At 47.6% G+C, this 15,656-nt stretch overlaps 1 protein-coding gene across 3 annotated transcripts in view; it reads right to left on the bottom strand.

Annotated features, from left to right (window-relative positions):
- Positions 1–15,656, bottom strand: part of SLC26A9 (solute carrier family 26 member 9) — a 736,991-nt gene that overhangs the window by 164,955 nt on the left and 556,380 nt on the right. For all 3 annotated transcript variants that reach the window (XM_040337624.1, XM_040337625.1, XM_040337626.1), the window contains 2 exons: positions 3,132–3,201; positions 114–206 (listed from right to left, as the gene is read on the bottom strand). In XM_040337624.1, coding sequence (XP_040193558.1) covers positions 114–206; positions 3,132–3,201 — 163 coding nt within the window. The remainder of the gene's footprint in view (positions 1–113; positions 207–3,131; positions 3,202–15,656) is intronic.

Raw genomic sequence — 15,656 nt, 5'->3', positions numbered from 1 at the left:
AAACTTTGATGTAACAAAGCATGGTTCTATATACAAGTATGGGTATGTGCAATTAATACTGGATTATTAATAGAAATATAATATTTTGTCAAGCAATTTGAACAATAGTTTACCTTCTTGATAACTTTCTGTCGAAATATTTCTGAATTTGCAAAGTATAATGGAGAGCAGTAATTGACAATTTTAATACCATCAATAGACTGAACCTAAAAAATAAAAAAAAAGACAGTTACATAGTTAGTCAGGTTGAAAAAAGACACAAGTCCATCCAGTTCAACCACAAAAAATAAACAAACAAAATAAAAAACACAGTACAATCCCATACACCCAACTCCATACCCACAGTTGATCCAGAGGAAGGCAAAAAACCCCAGCAGAGCATGATCCAATTTGCTACAGCAATGGAAAAAATTCCTCCCTGATCCCTCGAGAGGCAATCGGATTTACCCTGGATCAACTTTACCTACAAATCTTAGTACTCTCTTAAAGCAATCTACTGAGCTGGCCAGAACCACCTCTGGAGGGAGTCTGTTCCACATTTTCACAGCTCTTACTGTGAAGAAACCTTTCCGTATTTGGAGGTGAAATCTCTTTTCCTCTAGACGTAAAGAGTGCCCCCTTGTCCTCAGTGTTGACCGTAAAGTGAATAACTCAACACCAAGTCCACTATATGGACCTCTTATATATTCGTACATGTTGATCATATCCCCCCTAATTCTCCTCTTCTCAAGAGTGAATAAATTCAGTTCCTCTAATCTTTCCTCATAGCTGAGCTCCTCCATGCCTCTTATCAGTTTGGTTGCCCTTCTCTGCACTTTCTCCAGTTCTCCGATATCCTTTTTGAGAACTGGTGCCCAAAACTGAACTGCATATTCCAGATGAGGTCTTACAGTGGGTGTAAATATGTGTGTTTTCTCAAATCTGTTTAAATAAAAGCACCTTTGTCTAAATATCAGAATTCTGAATATGAGCATCAGTTGCACCTGAAACCCAGGACATCTGTTGTAGGCTGTCTTAGGAGACTGCGACTGCCCACTACAGCAGCTAACAGCTTTTGTGTTGCCCTGCCTGTCAGACCTCACACACAGCAGCATATTGCAGATACAAGGGAAGCTTTGCTAAGCTCTTTCTTGGCTCTGTTGTGACTCAGTTTCTGGGACTCACAGGAGGACTTCCCCTCACTGCGCTGGGACATCTAAGACCTGGTGAGTCAAGAAGGGAGGCAGGAAATTGTGCCCGGGGGTATTTTGGTTTGAGGTGAAATTTGTACTGAGGGGGGGGGGGTGATTTTGGGGGAAGTAGTTAGTCTTGTAAAGGGAATTTGTCTTCCTTAAAGTCTGGGAGCCATGGTTGACCTATGCCTTCCCTGACCTCCCTCCGTAAAAAGTGTGGGTCAGTTTTGACTGGTATCCTAGATGATCTAAGGTTCCCTCTTCCCCTTCTCCTCATTCTTTCCCTTCTCCCTATCTCTTCTTTCCTCTTTTGACTGAGTTTTTTTTTCTCTCTCTCTTTTTTCCAGGGCCCTTAGCCCTCTTTAGCCATCGATAGTTGCCCAGGGCCATTTCGGTGCTGAGTCACTACATATATGTTCTAGTTACCTTTGCACTCTATGGGGTTTACCCCAAAATATGTATGTTGCACTCAGGTCTTCTGTGATAGACAGGAGGCTTTTCTACTTTGTTTATGTTGTAAGTTTTATTTTTTTCATGTGCCAGTCAGTTCATGTGCGTGGGAAGTTTAGGTGCCTTTGACACTATTGTATGTTTTACTGCTATAATTGCAATTAAAAAAATGATTGAACCAGAAGAGGGAATTTGTCTTTCTTAGGTTCTGGTAGTGAGATTTTTTCTTGTGCTTCATGTGTTACACATAACCCTGACCCCTACTCTGTGTGTCACATTCTGCTGACCCCTTCACTCTGTGCATTATATATACCTGTGCACTACACTGACATTCTGTAACTACACGCACTCCTGATCCCTGAACTCTGTGCATTACAACTCCTGACCCCTGTACTCTCTGCATTACACACTGCTAACCCAGGCATAACACACATCCATGACTCCTGCATTCTGAGTCTTATACACTATTGAGCATTGCACTTCTAAACCCTGCAAGCTCCTTGGTACAGTACATACACCAGACCCCTGTAAGCATAGGTAATGGAACGTTTTATTAAAAAAATGATTAAGCAAAGGCTTTTATCTGTATCTGTAAGACTCTTGTGACATTAAAGCAATTTTTTGTAGATACAAGGACTATGTCATATGTGTACTGTGTATACAGTGAGGAGCTCAAGTTTTATTTAACCATAACACTTGATTCTTTTTCTTCCTATTCTTCTTATTATACAGGATTTATATAGTGCCAACAGTTTGTGCAGCACTATACAAAGGGAGGCAGTACAGTTGCAATAAGCCTCTCCCACTTTAAAAAAAAAATGTCCAAACCCACCTTGGCACACTATGCGTGCCCCATTATTGCTATCCTCAAAGGGTTCCCCAGGTTTTTCACAATCCTAGCAATGCCCTGGATTCTGAATATACATATAGGACATATACAGTACATGTGTTTCTAAACTGAAGAAGGTAGTTGATTAGGGAAATGTAATGCCCTGTACACACAAGCAGAATTTTCGTCAGAAAAAAGTTGCATGGTTTTTCAGACGGAATTCCACTTAAGCTTGACTTGTATACACACGGTCACACAAAAGTTCTCTGAACTTTTGAGTGTTAAGAACGTGGTGACTTACAACACTACGATGAGGCGAGAAAAATAAGTTCAATGCTTCTAAGCATGCGTCAAATTGTTTCCAAACATGCATGTTTTTTTCCCATCGGAATTCCATACAGACGAATGGATTTTCCGTTAGGATTTTTTTTCCGTCTGAAAAATTGATAAACTGCTATCTATCCAATTCCATCGGAAATTCTGACGGAAAACGTCAGATGGTGCATACACATGGTCAGAATATCAGATGAAAAGTTCCCATCGTAAATTCCGACCGTGTACGTGGCATAAGAATAACTGTGGCAGATTTGATAGATCTATTCTGAGACAGTTTTTTTTAGAAAAATCTACTCTTATTATAGAAAATAAATAATACAAATAGATAAAGCATTTGACTGTACCTTGCTGTATACTTTGGGGTTTTTGTATAGATCAGTGGAAGAAATCTGACCCAAAGCTGAACCATTTCGACTAAAAGGGAGAGAAAATGCACATAACATTTTATTAGAAAATGCTTCATTCACAGATAACAGTCCATTACATTTTAGAATTTTTTTTTTATTACAGCATCAATTACAGTTTTAAAACAAGTCACAGGAGTAAGCACAGGTGTGTGCTGGATGTGTCTGAGTGCACCCGTATCAACCCGTGTGCAGGCCTTTTTTATCAGCCAGAACGTGGTGGAACATCGTTCCACCACCTCCAGTATCATATGCAGCAACTACCAGTATCATATTTAGTTTGTGTGTGGTGCTTAGGGAACACCTGTCCCCACCAGCAGCCTATCAGACCCGTGTAGCATTCTGAAACTCATCCTTAGCTCTGGGCTAAACAAGTCTGATAGATGGAGCTCTCCAGGAAAAGCAGGGTGCACTATGCTCAATAGAAAAATCCCATGTCCACCTAACGCAGCAGTGCAGGCGTAGCAGCGGCTGCATTGCTGTAAAGCATTTATGACAAGATGAGAGCTGTATATGGAAAGAGGGGACGGTTTTGCAGAGAGGCAGCTGTGTTGGGGGTGATGTACCGATGTAAGGGCTGCGAAAGGGGGGATGGGTGTCTGGGATTTCTGTAGAGGGGAAAGCTGTGAAGGCGGCAGGCTGTGCGAAATGAGAGCTGGGAAGGGGGGGGGGGGTGTTGTGTAGAAGTAAGAGCTAAGGAGGAGTTTTAGATCTGTAGGTACAGAAGTGAAAGATGGGGAGTTGCAGAGGTGAGGGCTGTAAATGAGGGTGCAGAAGTAAAACGTAGAAGGGGCAGACAAACCGTGGATGACTGAGGTGAAAAGATAAGCTATGGTTAGGCATGCACAGGTAAGCTGTGGATGGTGGAGGTGCAGAGGTGGGTTGTTGACAGTGGGTACAAAGCTGAAGATGGTGGGGTGCATATACAGTATGAGCTGTGAATGGGGGAAGAGGACGTAGGCTGTGTATGGTGGGGTGCAGTGGCGGCAGGTGCTCAATATTTGGGGGGGGGGGCCTTTTTGAAGCCAATTAGAGCCTGATGCCACGTACACATGATAATTATTCGGGTTCTAAAAAACAATATTTTTCAGGCTCTAGAAAAAACAATTTTTTTTCAAACTCGATCATTAAAACTGCCTTGCATACACACGATCGCGGGAAAAAAAATGCTCTAGCAAAACGCGGTGACGTACAACACGTACGACGGCACTATAAGGGGAATTTCCATTCAGATGGCGCCACCCTTGGGGCTGCTTTTGCTGATTCACGCTTTTCAGTCTTCATGCTTTTCAGTCTGTTACAGCGTGATGAATGTGCTATGTCCATTACGCACGCTAGTTTTACCAGAACCAGCGCTCCCGTCTCATAACTTGCTTCTGAGCATGTGCGGGTTTTGCACCTCGTTAAAGCCCACACACGACCATTTTTTACAACCCGAAAAACGACAACGTTTAAAATGTTATGAAAAAATAGAGCATGTTCGAAAAAAAAAATTTCCGTTTTTCAGAACCCGAAAAATGCTCTGAAGCCCACACACGATTGTTTTAAATGACATGTTTTATACAACCCGAAAAACGATCGTGTGTACGTGGCATCAGGCTCTAATCATGTGCTTCCAAAAAAAAACATTTGAAATCCATGCATCTGGCACCCTGCATAGAGATTAGGGGGCATGGATTGGGGGGGTGGCGCACTAATGGGCGGGCCACCACTGGTAGGTTGTGTAGGTGAGCGGTGGATGGAGAAGAAGAGGTGAACTGCGAACAGTGTGAGAAGAGCCGAGTTGTGACTTTGGGGGAGAAGAGGTGAGCTGTGCATGGTGGCTGCATAGGTGTGCTGTGGATGGGTGGGGAAGAGGTGAGCTGTGGATGGTGAGGTTCATAGATGAGCTGTCTATGGGGGAAGAAGAGGTGAGCTGAAGATGGTGGGGTGCATTGGTAATCTGTGGATGGTGGGGTGAGTAGGTGAGCTGTGGACAGGGGAAGAAGAGGTGAACTGTGGATGGTGGGAGAAGGAGAAAGCTGTGACTTGGGGGAGAAGTGAGCTGTGAATGGTGGGGTGCATAGGTGAGCTGTGGATGGTGGGGTTCATAAGTAAGTTATGGTTGGTGGGGTTCATAGGTGAGCTGTGGATAGTGGGATTCATAGGTGAGCTGTGGATGGTGGGAGTCATAGGTGAGCTGTGGATCATGGGGTGCATAGGTAAGCTGTGGATGGGGGAAGAAGGAGTGATTTGTGGAGAGGGAGAGAAGAAATGAGCTGTGGATGGAAGGATTTATAGGTGAGCTGTGGACAGGGAAAACAAATGTAAGCTTTGGATGTAGAGCAGCCCTGAAAAATTCCACTAGCGGTCTGGAGAGTGTGGGCTGCCTTGAAGCGGTGGGGCGAGCACCACCGGTGTTCTGATGAGAAAGGCCCCCTGTCGAATAATGCCCACCCTGTACTGTGCAGGCACAGCAGTTGCGCAGTATGAAGCACAACAGAGCCGCTGAAAGTCTCTGAACATGAAGCTGTACACGGCGCCTGCGCAATGAAGAGGACGTTGTGCCGCACGCTCCCGATGCTCGTGCAACTCTGCAAGAGGCTGGTGTATTATACATTGAACTCTGCAAGGGACGGATGCATACACAAGAGGCCTTATTGTATTATGATGGGCAGAGCTCATATGATGAGGGTGGATTTTTCAAAGGGGCGGATGTATTATTGAGAAGCCCGTGTAGTTTATTGAGAAATCTATCCCCAATTTATCAGCTCAGCCCATCATCATTAAATACGGCCTCTTCTGTAGGCATCTGCTCCTCACACACTTTATTCAACTGTAGTGCCCCCTTGCTTTCAGAATGGGCACTTTGCTAAAGTTAATGGGGAATGGGAGAGTTACTTTGCTCCCATTCATGATTTGTTCAAATTTCGGGACCTCTGTCATTCCAGAATTGTCCACTGGGTCAGTCTGTGGTCCAGTGATGCAGTGCCATTCCTGGCCAGCAGTTGGCGCTAGAGGGGTTCTGGCTGAGCAAGCTTTCCCAGCAGCCAATTAGAGGAGTTTTTCCCTCGCAAGGCATGCTGGGGGAGATTATATCTGGGACAGGTGTCATGTGTTCCAAAATCTTTGCGGGGTTCCCGTTCCGGTACCCACCTTCAGGGTACTCGCATCCATGGACCCCGCCAGCGCGGCCCACCTGGCCAAAGCTCAAGACTGCATTGAACCTCATCCTGAGGAGAAAGGGGACTGCAGTGTTTCGCTGGGTTCCAGGATCTATTGAGAGAATCCCAGTCTGGGATCAGGTGTCCGGACCACTGACAGGTATGCTTGCTGTCATCCGGGGTCCTGTTTAGGAAAAAGTCTACTGGTGCGGTTTGTCCTGGGGGGGGGGGGGTTTGTGGTGGCCTCTGTACTAATGGAGGGGGGTGACCATGGTTTGTGGGGGGGGGGGTTCTGTACTAATGAAGGGTGGTTTGTGGGGGGGGGGTCTGTACTAATTGTGGGGGGTGGCCTGTACTAATTGTGGGGGATGGCTTGTGGGGGGTCTGTACAAATTGAGGGGGTGGTTTGTCCAGGGGGTCTGTACTAATGGAAGAGGGGTGGTTTGTCCTGTGGGGGGGGGTCTGTACTAATGGGGGGTGATTTATGGGGGGGGGTCTGTACTAATGGAGACGGGAGGTTTTTCCTGAGGGGGGTCTGCACTAATGGGGGGTGGTTTATGGGGGGGTCTGTACTAATAGAGGCGGGAGGTTTGTCCTGAGGGGGGTCTGTACTAATGGAAGGGGGGTGGTTTGTCCTGGGGGGCAGCAGTGTGTGTGGGCTGCTGCTGCGGGCGGCATCTGAAGGACGAGTCCATGCCGCGCTCATCACATAGGCCGGACACACGCCCACAGAGCCGCCGCCGTGACTTACAAGGCTTCAGAAACAGGTAAGGGGGACCTGTTTTAATGTTTCCTGTTTAAAAAAAACACCAAATCCCAGCAATAATATATTAAGCAGCCTATATAATGTATTATTGCTGGGATTTGTAGCCCTCTGTAACTGCTGGTATTCTGCATTGAGTTTTATATAATGTATTGCTGGGATTTGTTGTTCCTCTATAGCTGCTGGTAATCTCCATTGCACTGTATAATGTTTTATTGCTGGGATTTGTAGTTTCTCTAACTGGTCAGTGGTAATCTGTATTGCGCAGTATAATCATTATACAGCGCAATGGAAAATACCACCAGCTATAGAGGACTATAAATCCCAGCAATAGTACATTATACAGCGCAATGCAGAATAACGCCATCTATGCTATCTTTCTCTGTAAAAGATAAATAAGTTAAAACGATCACTTTAAGCATCATGACCATTAAAGCTTAGTGAAGCACAGATATAATGTATGGTGTGTGTGTGTGTGCGTGCGTGTGCGCCGGGGGGGGGGGGGTGTATCATTTTTGGAAAAATGCACCTTCGCCTTAGTTGGCAAAAATCCTTGCATCGGCCCTGTATATACTTAGTGCCCTTATTGTGTTTAAAACCTAATCTTTTAAGGATACACATGCATTCAGTAGTTAGAAAGAGAGGAAAAAAATGTGATAATTTAAGTAACGAGTATACAGAAATAAGGAGATCAAGTTAATTGTGACAGTAGGAATACACTTTAACCACCTCAGACCCGCGCTATAGCCGAATGACGGCTACAGCGCGGACCTGAAAATCCAACAGGACGTCAATTGACGTCCGCCCCTTTTGGCGTTCCCCACGTGCTCCCGAGCGTGCAGCGGGGACACTCTGTGTTGGCCGTGTCCCTTGGACACCGCCAATCACAGATCGCGGCGAACGGCCAAACAGAGTGCCCGTTTGCTATGCGATCTGTGCGGCCAATGAGAGATGATCTCAAATGTAAACATTTGAGATCATCTCTCATTGCCGGCTCACACAGAGACAGCGTCCTGTCAGGGAGAGAGGAGACCGATCTGTGTCCCTTGTACATAGGGACACAGATCGGTCACCCCCCCCCCCCAGTCACCCCCCTCCACCCACAGTTAGAACACCATATAGGGAATACATTTAACCCCTTCCTCACCCCCTAGTGTTAACCCCTTGAATGCCAGTCACATTTATACAGTAATTAGTGCATATTTATAGCACTAATCGCAGTATAAATGTGAATGGCGCCAAAAATGTGTCCGATGTGTCCGCCATAATGTCGCCGTCCAAATAAAAATCGCAGATCGCCGCCATTACTAGTAAAAAAAAAATAATAATAAAAAAAAAAAAATTCTGTCCCCTATTTTGTAGGCGCTATAACTTTTATGCAAACCAGTCGCTTATTGCGATTTTTTTTTTTTTTACAAAAAAATATGTAGAATATGTATCGGCCTAAACTGAGAATTTTTTTTTTTTTTATTGGGCTATTTATTATAGCAACAAGTAAAAAATATTGTATTTTTTTTTCAAAATGTACGCTCTTTTTTGTTTATAGCGCATGTAGCGGGGGCAATTTTTGCTATTAAGAATGCTCAGATCTGAAGTGGTAGAATTGATAGTCTTATAATGTAAATAAGCGTCTGATGCCATCTACTGGCGAAGAAATGGAACGGCGTGTTCAAGGTTTGTTTTTTTTCAGAACATCCAGAAGGGATATGAATAATTACCCAGGAACACTCAGGGCTGCAAGGCATACCAGGAAAACACAAGTTGGCTGATCGCTGGAAGTCACAGCCATTCATCATATGCAGGCGCCTCCCGGGATTACCGGTATACGAAATCAGACCAGAAGGGAGTACTGGACCACTGAAGGTATGGCATCAGAATCACCTTCTGCCCTTAACAGAAGCAGTCAGGAAAACTCCACGACGGGAACTATCGCCTATGGCTGAGCCTCGACCTGTAACTAGGTCTCAGTCAGGATCCCTGGCCACAGAAGGTAGTGAGAAAGAGGATGGGATGGAGATAAGCTGGTTGTGGTCGCCTGAGATGCCGGAAACTGATACTAATTGCTTACCTCATGAGCAGGAGACAGACACTGTGACTTTGAGACCTGAGGCCCCGGAATTTGTGCCGCAAAGTGGGCATTCTGAGGATCACTCACCCGCTGACACTGAGGTGCAAGAGTGTGAGGCAGAAGAAGAGACAGCGCCTACTCCTAAAAGACAAAGAGTCAAGAGGGAAGTTCATGCGCCTAAGAAACTGACGTATGATATTCTGGGCGAATGTTCTGAACAGGCTTGGCTTGCCCCCAAAAGAATTCCTGATATGCCTGGTCTCCTTACTGTAAACCTAGAAGGAGAGAACCCCAACTCACCCCTGGACACATCTGTACCAGACACTGCGGTGTCACCTGAGAGTGCACAGAACAGCCTCCCATCTTATGAAAAGTGGTGGGAGGCTCCTCTGTCTGTATTGAGCAGCCGCATAGAGGCAAAAATGTGCAGTAGAGTTAAAAATGTCTTTGGGGACCAAAGATTCAAAGTGGGGGGAGTATGTAGCGGGGGCAATTTTTGCTATTAAGAATGCTCAGATCTGAAGTGGTAGAATTGATAGTCTTATAATGTAAATAAGCGTCTGATGCCATCTACTGGCGAAGAAATGGAACGGCGTGTTCAAGGTTTGTTTTTTTTCAGAACATCCAGAAGGGATATGAATAATTACCCAGGAACACTCAGGGCTGCAAGGCATGCTGGGAAGATATAAAAGACCTTGTGTGGCCATTTTTTAGCTCTCTCGGCCTCGGGACCCACATCCTGGAGGAACCCTTTCACAGTGTGTTTGGTGGAGTTCTGGCCTACCTCGTGCGGAAGCAAGCCATCGGTATCCAGGCAAGTGTTGGAGGGTTCCCGATCGTCTCTGAAAGTGGGAACTGGACAACCAGACGAGTGCAGAGACCAGGTGGAGGCCGTGTGTGGTGAGAGCATCCAGTCATCTGGGCCTCGTGTGGTGAGAGGGCTCGGGCCCAAAGCTTTGTACTGTTTACACACACACACACACTTAGACTGCCGGGGAGTGCTGCTGGGACCGTTAGTTCCACGCTGCCAGTGTGTTTCCCTAAGCCACATGTGCCAGGACCTGAAAGCCTTAATCAACTGCTTGATGGCCGGCCATTGAATATTGTGTATTAACCAGGAAAGAGTGCGCAGTCACCCTCCACGTTTAATCCGCAGTCCCTGTTTGCATCAAACTACTATTAAAATACCTGTGGATTACAAATTGAGTTCACATTGCTAGCGAAGAAAGAAGATCAAGGACTAATACTACTACATTTTATTGGCAAGGCCTTGCAGCGCTGTTACTGTTAGACAGATACTGTCATAGGGAAGTTACTGAGTGATTACCCGTTACGGTTGTGTTTTATTCTGTTGGGTGTTGCGTGGCGCATACTGTGTGGTTGTGTACTGGAAGTGGGAAGGCGCGCAGCTTGAAGTAAGGCCTGCGCGCTAGTCCCACTTGGAGACACCAAAATACCTGCGGCCGTAGGGGGGGTGTAAAGAAATTGTTGCGCACAGCCTTTCGCAATACTGTATGTGCACCACTTATGTTCCGATTGTGTATTACAACAACTGTTTAGTAAAGTCAATGATTATTTAAGTTTAACTTGTGTCTAAACGGTTCCTTTGTCGCTCATAAACTATTGTGTCAGTTTGCACCACAGCTGTGACCAGGGGAGTGAGACCCAGAATACTGGGGGGGGGTAATAAAGCAGAGTGCAGGCCCAAAACAATTAGCCGCTCCTTCGGGGGTAAGCGCTACACGTGGGGGCTCGTCCGGGATCCTGTACCTCTGCAAATAAAACCCATCCCTGGTATCAGCATGGATCCTATTACAGTGGCTCGGTGGTGTGGAACTGAAGGCGCCCGTTCCGAAGCGAGCGTAGCCATCGCCCTCCCGGGAGAAACCTGGGATAGTGAGCAGATCAAAAAGGTTGTGAAGGCACTGTCCCCAAATAGAAAGGCCTGGGTGATCGCCATCAGACCAGACTGTGAAACCTCCCACACCTATGCCCTATTGGAGTGGAGGACGGAAGTTCCGGAGAACTTCAGGGGTCCGAGTGTACAGCTAGCTGGAGGAACCAAGTTATACCTGACACATCCAGAAGGGTCTGGTCAGAGCACTGCCAACTCTAGCCTTGTAAAGCCAACGGCGCTGGGATTTGATCAGAAAACAACCCCAGCCCATACCAGTTCAAGACCCCCTCAAGGGAAGGTAAAACCTGTATATGGAAAGTACAGGGGAGGTTCTCAGTCAGAGCAGCAGCTATCTGACCTGAAACGGCAATGCCGCACCATACAGGAAAGGTTCAAGGAGGCCTCTGGTGTGATCGCAGGACACATTGAAGAGCTAAGTGTCTCGTGCAAAGATTCAAATAACAGTAAGCTAAGCTCGAGGTCTGCCTCAGTTCCCTCGAGACGTACCAAAAATCGCCTACCTGAAGTGACGATCCGGAAGGATTTTAAAATCGAAGGACGGATAGGGGAAAAAGACCAAGGGGGAAGCCTGTCCTATACAAATCTCTTACATCAGGTGGAGCTGGGACTTCAGAAGGGCTATCATGAATCTGAGATCACAGAGGCCGTAGTCAACGCCATTAGCCCGGATCTGAGCATCAGAAGGATGTTGGAGATGAAGAATGGGTTAACTCTGACACAGCTCAGGAGGATATTAAAAAGTTACTATAAGGAGGAAGATGCTGCGGAATTGTATCATCAACTAATAAATATGGCACAAGACACCCAGGAGACCCCGCAGAATTTCCTGTTCAGGGCCATCGCTCTGAAGGATCGCTTGTTGTCCGCCTCCCGAGAAGAAGACTCGGATGGACATCTTGGGCCAGAAGTCATCCAGAAGAAGTTCTTGAGGTCTGTGGCTACAGGACTGAGGAGTGACTATGTTAAATTCCAGTTGCGACAGTGCCTGGATGATCCTTCCACCTCAGATGAGGTGCTCATTGAAGAGACCAATGAGGCGGCCCGGATGGAAACAGAGGGAGAGAAGAAGCAAGGGAAAGCTCAGTCCGGTATCACCGCAAGGATCAGATGGCATAACGCTGATGTCTCACAGAGCTCCCCGGAGACTAGTGTTTTGACAGCAACCGCTGATGATATGCCCCGTTCTGAACTAGGAAAGCTATTTCAAGTGCAGAAGGAAATACTGGAGATGATGACTTTGTTGACCGCTAGGCCAGAGGGCCCACAGAGGCAGAAGGCCCCACCGGACCCCGCAGTCACTCAAATTGAGAGACCGGTGAGGTCAAAGACCTGTTTCAACTGTGGAGGAGTGGGGCATTACCGCCAAGTGTGTCCAAACCCGCCGAAGACAGAAGCAAGGGCCCAGAAGCCGGCGGAAAACTCCAGAGGGCCCCAGTGAAGGAGTCAGCTGGGCGCCCGGTCACAATAGTAAACTCCAAACAACCATACGCCGTCCCGGTCCCTAGTGACCCCCGGGGGTCGAAGTTGGAAAAACACCCCCGGAAGAAGGGTGTAAGGGTACGAACCACCAAACAGACTAACCTTGCCACCCCACGTGGATTCCCCCCTGAATTAGTGGGGCCCTCTCCCATTGTCCCTATCCAAGTGGAAGGAATCTATACCAAAGCCCTGCTGGATACTGGAGCTCAAGTAACTCTCCTTTACAGGGACTTCTATGAGAAGCACCTCAGGCACCTGCCTCTCCAGAAGCTGGAGGAACTGGAGATATGGGGTCTAGGAACTCAGAATTTCCCATATGACGGTTTCCTGCCTATTAAGCTCACCTTCGACCCAAGCGTGGCCGGGGAGGCTGAAGTCTTCGATGCTCTGGCAGTAGTATGCCCCCGCCCACCAGGGGCGGACAAGAGTTCCATCATTATTGGGACCAACACCAACCTAGTCCGGAGACTCTTGACACCACTTATGCAGAAGCAGGACACTTCAGCCATAAAAATACACCCCATACTGACCCAGGTGTATCAGAACTTACTGCATGAGCAGGGGGCCCCAGCCGAAGGAGTGGGAAGAGTCTGGCGTTTGGATAGACGAGAAAAGGTGATACAGCCTGGTGAGGTGGTCTGCCTGCGAGCTTCTGTCAAGCTCACTTGGGAACAACCAGGACCTTTCATCGTCCTTGAGACGGACAGAAAACAGGGGAACAACAAGTTGGAGATAGTCCCCGAATTGCTACCAACTAAATTACTGAAGAGAAAAAGAGGGAAAGTCTCCGTCAGCGTCCGGAACACCACAACATCCCCAGTGAAGATGCCGGCTAGAGTGTTGTTAGGGGAAGTGCAGCCAGCAACCCCAGTTCCTCCGTATGAAATGCTGAAAGAACAAGGAGAGGAGATCCCTCTGGGAGAATTCTTCCCAAAAAACACCCCCCTGTCACCCGAATGGATGGAGAGAGCAAAGACCCAGCTACTAAAATGGAGGATGGCTTTCTCAAAAAACGAGTTCGATGTGGGGCTGGCCAAAAGTGCTGAACACAAGATCCGGCTGGAAGAGGACAAACCTTTCCGGGAAAGGGTCAGGCGGATTCCACTGGGAGACCTGGAAGATTTGCGAGAGCAACTGGCTGAGCTGAAGAGAACAGGCATCATCCGGGAGTCTCGGAGCCCCTATGCCTCCCCGATAGTGGTAGTGAGAAAGAAGAATGGGTCGTTACGGCTGTGCATTGACTACAGGACACTGAATCGGAGGACCATTCCCGACCAATACACCACCCCCAGAATAGAAGATGCCTTACAGAGCTTGTCGGGGGCGAAGTGGTTCAGTGTGCTGGACCTGAAGAGTGGGTACTACCAGATTCCCATGCATCCTGAAGATAGGGAGAAGACAGCTTTCATTACCCCGGTGGGGTTTTTTGAATTTAACCGCATGCCACAAGGCTTGTCGGGGGCCCCGGCCACCTTCCAGAGGTTGATGGAGAAGACTGTAGGTGATATGAATTTAATTGAAGTGCTGGTATACCTGGATGATGTGATAGTGTTCGGCAGAACACTGGAAGAGCACGAAGAGCGCCTGGAGAAAGTCTTGAGTAGACTCCATGAGGAGGGCCTGAAGCTTTCGATGGAAAAGTGCAAATTTTACCAGTCATCAGTGAGTTATCTGGGTCACATAGTGTCCGCGGAAGGAGTGGCCACGGACCCGCAGAAGCTGGATGCTGTCACCTCATGGCCCCGGCCAACAAATGTGACTGAACTCAGGTCTTTTCTGGGATTCTGCTCCTACTATCGCAGATTTGTTGAAGGGTTCGCCAAGATAGCTCACCCACTCACTGAACTATTAAAGAACCAAGAGGGGGCTGGGTCGGACCCTGATGGACCTGGGAAGCCTAAGGAGGGTCCCAGGAAAAAGAAAGTCGATTGAAGACCAATGGACCACTCAGTGTGAAGAGGCCTTTGTACAGTTGAAGCGGAGCCTCACTACTGCCCCGGTTTTGGCCTACGCAGACCCTGCCAGGCCTTATGAACTGCATGTGGACGCCAGTCGAGATGGACTGGGTGGAGTACTCTACCAGGAGTATGACGGGCACCTACGACCCATTGCCTATGTGAGCCGAAGTTTGACACCCGCTGAAAGGAATTACCCAACTCACAAACTTGAGTTCCTGGCTTTGAAGTGGGCAGTAGTGGACAAACTGAGAGACTACCTATATGGCGCAGAATTTGTGATCAAGACAGATAACAATCCTCTCACCTACCTACTCACCACAGCAAAATTAGATGCTACAGGGCATAGGTGGCTGGCTGCACTCTCTGGATTCACCTTCAGTCTAAAATACCGTCCAGGGGTCGGAAATCGGGACGCTGATGCATTATCCAGAAGGCCCCACTACGATTGGAACTCGCCGGAAGGTTGGACCCAACTTACCCCTGAAGGTGTGAGGGCTCTTTGTGAAGGAGCAGAACAACCAGCGAAGGGTGGAGCCAGGGCTGAGGAGGTAGGAGTGTCCGCTGTGGGAGTGCCTAGGGGTTACTGTAATGTCACTCAAGTGGTGGATGAGGGTTTGCCTAAACTGTCCAGGAAGGACCTCCGAAGAGATCAGCAAGAAGATCCCCTCTGTAGCCTTGTGTCGGAGGCCTTGGAGACTCAACATTCTGATCTACTCCTACAGAGCGCCAAGAAGGAAGCTCGCCTGTTATGCAAGGAGTGGAGTCGGTTACAGCTGAAACAAGGAGTGGTGTACAGGAGGGCCCCCTCTGAAGATCTGGAGGAGAAGTGGCAGTTGTTCCTGCCGGAGAAACATAGGGAAAGAGTTCTGATTGCTCTGCATGACCACCATGGCCACTTGGGATCGGAAAGGACCCTTCAATTAGTGAGAGACAGGTTTTACTGGCCATACATGCGATCTGAAGTGGAGAATTACTGTCGCTCTTGTCTCAGGTGCATACAAAGGAAGTCTTTACCTCAGAGAGCCGCCCCAATGGGCCATATGGAAAGCCACGGACCCATGGATCTAGTATGTATAGACTTCTTGTGTGTGGAATCCGATCTCAGTGGGCAAGGAAATATTTTGGTAGTCACGGAC

This window comes from Rana temporaria, chromosome 2, assembly GCF_905171775.1.
Source record: "Rana temporaria chromosome 2, aRanTem1.1, whole genome shotgun sequence".
NCBI lineage: Eukaryota > Metazoa > Chordata > Amphibia > Anura > Ranidae > Rana > Rana temporaria.
The sequence above is the reverse complement of the archived record's forward strand: the minus strand, read 5'-3'. Positions and strand labels throughout refer to the sequence as shown.